The 6,000-nt window shown below is 35.4% G+C and overlaps 1 protein-coding gene across 1 annotated transcript in view; it reads right to left on the bottom strand.

Annotated features, from left to right (window-relative positions):
- Positions 1-4,640: 4,640 nt before the first annotated feature.
- PRTG (protogenin) overlaps positions 4,641-6,000 on the bottom strand; it is a 120,310-nt gene continuing 118,950 nt past the window's right edge. The window contains exons 19-20 of the mRNA XM_054565388.1: positions 5,527-5,631; positions 4,641-5,045 (exon numbers count right to left, since the gene is read on the bottom strand). Of these exons, the coding sequence (XP_054421363.1) occupies positions 4,641-5,045; positions 5,527-5,631 (510 nt within the window). The remainder of the gene's footprint in view (positions 5,046-5,526; positions 5,632-6,000) is intronic.

Here is a 6,000-nt window from a genome sequence, read left to right as displayed (position 1 = left end):
TGCTCTAAAAGCAATTCAAAAAAAGAGAGAACTGGAAGATAATAAATTTGTGTTGTTTTAAGGCCACTAAGTTTGTAGTAATTTATTACAGCAGCAATAATAAAGTAATACAGTATCTGTCAGGTAAAAATGCAAGACTGTCATGTTAATTTTAAACACCTTCAAAGGCCTGAGAAGAGTAAAGCCTGCAAACATACAAATTGCATTAACCTGTGATCTTACATCCTGAGCATGAACCAATTAAATGCAGAATTCTATGTATATGTTCTTCTAAACATCAATAAAATTCACAGACAACTGGTTGTGTATGGTGCTCTCCAGAACCCTCTACTCTGTGCTCACAGCCCATAAAAATTATTTTGACTATTAATTAAACCAAAGCAACCTGACCAGAGACCTATGGCAACCTGTCAGAAACAGTCTACAAACACATGTTTATACTTAGAAAGATCATGACTCTTTCAATATAGTTGGAACTTTGTTTTTACATTCAGTATTCAAAATTTACATTCAATGAAATATAAACATACATGTAAATCACTACAGACACTGCTGAAGTGGAGCCACATCTGGATATTCTTGCATTTAAAAAAAAAAAAGGCTTGACTTTTTTTGTGACACTCTAAATGGTTTCCAAAGGTGTCTTCATTATGCACTTGAACAATGATCCTGAGTAATCAACATGAGCACGTTTCTGGCAGAAGTCCTTAACAAAGCCAGGACAAACTAATGCAAATCGCTGTCATTGTTCCCAATATTGACAGTGCTCTTGTTTGATGCGAAGGCAAATAAAAGACATTTCACTGAAGATCTAATTTCCCTGGTGTGCCAAAGCTGATTTTTTAAAGCCAACTTAGTGGATAAAGCTGTATCCTTACATTTAGGCTAATCAAAATTTAAACTTCAGATTTCATAAAAAAAGATTTTTGTTTCACCCAAGGTTCCACTAAAATTTCAAATACCCGGCTCTCTTGATGTAATTAAAATATTTCAATTTCTGGACAACTTTAAAGAGCACATCTATCAAAGTATATTCTATTTGAACAGTGATGCGATTTGTTTGCCTGTTATGTCCCAGTGCTCTACAGAGATGAGAACATCCCTACTCCTAAGGGACTGACTGCCTTAAGCCTTCTGAATTAACTAGGCAATGCTTGAAGCAGGAGGAAGACTGCACAGGCTAGTTCGGGGACTGCCACCATAATGTCTGCAAAGGAAAAGCCTGCTGATATTTCTGTTGATATCTCATACTTAAGGTGCTTAAGAAAAGATCACATCATTTGGCAAAAACATCCTGTGGCTGAATCAGCAGATTTAATGGAAAGTCCCTATATATGATATTTGTATACAGACCGGGTTCTGGAGAGAAACGTTTGTTTGACATAAAAACAAGAAACGATAGTTTAATGTACAACTAAGTTTGCCTATATGCGGAGGTAACCTTAAATATCTTTGGTTTTTTAAATTTGCTGATAAAAAGTACTTGAATAAAAACACTGATAAATACCAATATAATTGTATTGCTTTTAATTATGTAAACTTAGCCCTTCGATATATTTTGCTACTAAAGCTAACCCTATCAGCCTCTAAATAAATTTATTTCAAATCTGCTCATCTTTACTTACTTACAGGCTAATCTATATATTTTAATGATCTTTGGTATGAAAATACTGATGAGCAGTATCTTGTAATATTTGGCATAAAAATGAAATCAGTACTTACAGCAAATAAGTCTTTGGAAAAGAAAATAGTTACCATTTGCATATTAGCCCCTTTGGAGTGAAATACCGTGAAATAACACCACTATGGGAGAGAAGTGAGAACCTTCACATTTTAGTTACAATTTTATACTTAAGGCTTCAAAGAAGCAAGCTTTGACCAAGTAAAAAGAAGTCTTTGCAGTACACTAAATACCTTACTCAATGAGACCAAAATATTTATCTTTGGTGAAAAGACTTTTTTTTTTTTCTCTCCAACAAGTAGTTTCCACAATTTAAAAATACTTTAATACTGTTTAGTTGAAAATTTACTTGCTGAAGAAAAAAAAATTACACTTGAAATTCTTTGGAACTTTCTACTGGTAAAGAACTTATGTTAAATGCTCTGGTAACAATAAGGTAGTTAAAATTGCTAGCCTATTTAACTACAGCAATCAATATAAACCCTATTATTTTGGATCCTATTATTTTGAGTTAGTAACTACTTGTGTAAGCTTCATTACCTATAGATGTTTCTAGTTAATTCAGTTGGAGAAATTATAGTCAAATTTTCACTTTCTACTGAAAATTCTTTGGTAACAGGATTTATTATGAAAAAATCTGTATAGGAACAATACGAAAGGTGAAAAAGTAAGAAATGCACTGGTAAATAATTAGCAAATAGTTATAGCCTAAAGATCTACAATAACTATGGGCCTATTCATCAAAAACCAAACAAACAAAATACTTTTCTCAAGGACTTCAGATCATCTCTCTAGGCTTTCAAGATTTTAATTCACACAGTCCTAGACACACCTTCCATAACCATGATGGATGATGTTTCAGCTTTAGGTACATTTTGCCTTTTAATGAAAGTTTAAAAAATAAAACAAACTCTTGTACTCTTTAATTTTAGATACTGAGAAAAGTAGGCCCCACATACTTCTACTTACAAACCAAAAAGCGCCATACCCTGTCAATTTGCCCATGCTTCCATGAGGCAGCTTAAAAGTAATAAAATGTTCCCTGAGTACAGGAAAAAAAAAATAACACTAGAATAACTTTAAAAAGAGGTAGTATAAAACAGGAGCTATAAAGGCAGGAGCAGCATTTTTCCTTGCCTCCGATTGTTCACCTAAAGCTCTGCTTTTTTTTTTTGCTTTTTTTTTTTCTTTTGTCATGAAACCCATACTTAGATAGCTAAATGGGGACTTTGAATTTAGTTCAGAAGTGGCTGCTGGCACTTAATGTTGGTCTGCTTCTGAACACATCCAGTTTGGCACAAGACTACAGATTAAACAAACAATTAAAAAAATGTATCATCAGTCACTGGGATAGAAGATGCTAGAGGTAGGACTGTTATCCAGTAATATTCTTTTGATTTTTAAGAATACCATTTAACATAGCCCCCCTCTATAAACCAAAAGTTTCAGGGGGAAACTCACTAAAATTCCTTCTAAAGTGAGGCTCAAAAGTCATTCCCAGATAATTTGAAAAAATACTTTTAAAAGGATATGGGACCCCTTCTCCACACCATCTGTTTTAATTCTGTATCTTCTCCCACTGGTGGGCACTTAGTAGGTAACTGTCTCATGACTGAGAGAAGGCCTATATTATGTGGCTGAGTAAACAGTTTGCTGATTTCAAACCAGCAAGAGGACTAACTCACTCCTGGAGCTAGCATTCCTCGTTCACAGCATTGACACTGAAGGAAGATTAAATAAAAGTACCAAATTCTCTTAAGAAGTCACAAAAATACAAGTAAAGTGGTAGAGCTCTGAATACTTATCCCAAAACAAAACCTGCAGAATAAAAACTGAAATACTTTGATAAGATACTGTACATCAAAATAGTTACTGATAAAATCCAAGACAGTCTTAAGGCAACTTTCTGAACTCTTGTCCTGAACAACTTCATGAATATTAAAAAGATATAAGGCAAAGAATTTCATAATATATAATGGAAGGCACTGTTACCATGATAACCTCAGGTTCACTTTACTGTCTACTGTTGCATTTATCTTCATTGCTAATATTTCATGAAATTTCTTTACCCTTTTAGGCCAAGCAAGGATTTAAAAAAAAAACCAAAAACCTTAACCCATTCTCTTTAAAAATCTGTTTTCTGCATGGAGTTTTGCTACTAATTCTGGCAACTGAGGATGCTTTGCAAACTAGACAGTGCAGCCTTTGGCCAACTGTCAGGCAAAGAGGAAGACAGAAAAGGCACAGCTCTAGGCAGGCTAGGTTTGGGATAACAGCAGATAAAGCACTCAGAGTCTAATGCCCAAAACATAAAGGCCCTTGAAGCAATAGTATTCTCTGTATGCTACCAAATAGTTCTATTCTCAAGAGAAACAATGTTTTTTTGTCTGGGTCATTCACTATAATCAACAGTCCCACTTTTCCTCTTTTTAGTGGTTTAACAGTCCTCACAGTGAGAGGTGTTAAATATAAAAATCATGCAGATGTCGTAGTTTTTTTCTTTTTTTTTTTTAAATCAGAGCTTCAGATAAACACTCTTACTCATCTACCTATATGACTCCTTTGATCACACACATTACACATACAGCAATGAAAACAAAATACTACTAGGAAGTATCATTGGTTATGTAGCTGAGAAACTATCACAAAAAATGAGGTAACAAAGTTGTCTTCTAAGTTTGCCATCTGGCAAACTGAGGTAGATAGTTAGCAAAGGGGCTTTCAAAAGTCTTCCCTCTGCTCCAGTGATATATTTTTATAATCCAGTCAAATATCTTGACTGTCTTTTCACATTGCTGACAATGAAACATTCAAAATACGTGAGTTTAAAAATAAAAGAAAACACATTCAAAAAAGCTGAAATACCCAATAAGACATCAAGATTTTCACAAAAGGCTTTGGCTCCCTGTTCATTGTCCTTCGAACAGAATTAAAGGTGAGAATACCTGAACATAGCTGCCTAGATTGGAAAATCATTTTTATCAAAGCTTAGCATGGCAGATGGTGGCTGCAGAACGGAAGAGGAAGTTTGCTCAGCATCTGAGGACACTGCAGGGTCTTGACACTTCCTCTTCAAGGGATCTCCACCTGAATCATTGCCAGGGAAGGAATCGGAGGTCAGGGGAGTGGTACTTATAACGGAAGACAGGTGTATCTCATCATTGGACTCATGGGAGAACCTTCCAGAATCCCCGGTCTCGTGGCTGCCTTCACTATTGGCTGAATGTTCAGTATCAGCTGCAACACCAAAGGGCCTTGGGAAGCTGGTTGTCTGCCCTGGGGAACTGGGGGAGTCTTCATCGCTAATTAGTACAGTCGTGCCTGGCTGGTAAAAGCAGACCGATTGAGTAAATCTTCTTTGAGGCTAGGCAAAAACACATAAAACACTATCAGTGATGACAGAATGCTCCTGAAAAATAATCAGTCTGGTTTTACATATTCTGAGATAGCAAACTGTCCAAGTACATGGTGAAGAAAGGTCATCATCATGAAGGGACTGTCTAGGTCAGCAGTTCCCCACTGAGGACTGGGAGCACATCAGAATTACTGGGGTAAGTGAGGTATCAAAGGCGTCTTCAGTGACTTGGTTGCATGCTCCTGTCTCATCCCCTTCTGCACTGCCCATCCCCACCCCCACACTGAAAACCCCTGTTCTAATTACTATTCCAACTGTCACTTCAGTGCTTACTCCCCATGGCTTTCCATGGGGTCCTGCACCAAATAAATAAAATAACACCCAGAAAAAAACATGAAAATTAAAGTATCCATTTACATTTTCCTCTCTTTTTCTTTACCATTTCATATACCACAGGTTGCCAAAGATTTTTCTCATTTAGGTGGGTTACCTGCTCAACTCTTATCTTCTTAGAATCTTGGAAAAAATGCCATTTTTTCTTGGAGTTGTTTTTAATCACAGGACCATAGCTATTAATTATCAGGTCAGTTCCTCCCTGGAGAAGGAGGAGGGGAAAATGTAAGTATTATATTTCCAGTTTATCACAAGTAGTGCACAAAATTCTTTATGTTAAAATAAAACAATCACATTATTACTATTTCTTCTTTTACACAAGCAGCATACAACAAATTCAGGGTAGTTGTTAGTAATCAGAAAGATATAACAGGTTTACCCTTAAGAGAGATATATATCCTAAATAAAGTATTTGGGGTGAAGTATAATGATTCCAAAACTTGTTTGCAAATGATGCAACAAAAAAAAAATATAGAAATATGACAAGATATTGATGATTATTTGTGTATTCATTACATTATTCTTTTAACCTTTCCACATGTTTGAAAAATTTAAGAACAGTTGAGAAAAC

This window comes from Pteronotus mesoamericanus, unplaced genomic scaffold (assembly GCF_021234165.1).
Source record: "Pteronotus mesoamericanus isolate MK-2021 breed Mesoamerican mustached bat unplaced genomic scaffold, CSHL_Meso_final contig_164, whole genome shotgun sequence".
NCBI lineage: Eukaryota > Metazoa > Chordata > Mammalia > Chiroptera > Mormoopidae > Pteronotus > Pteronotus mesoamericanus.
This window is presented reverse-complemented; position numbering and strand designations above follow the sequence as displayed.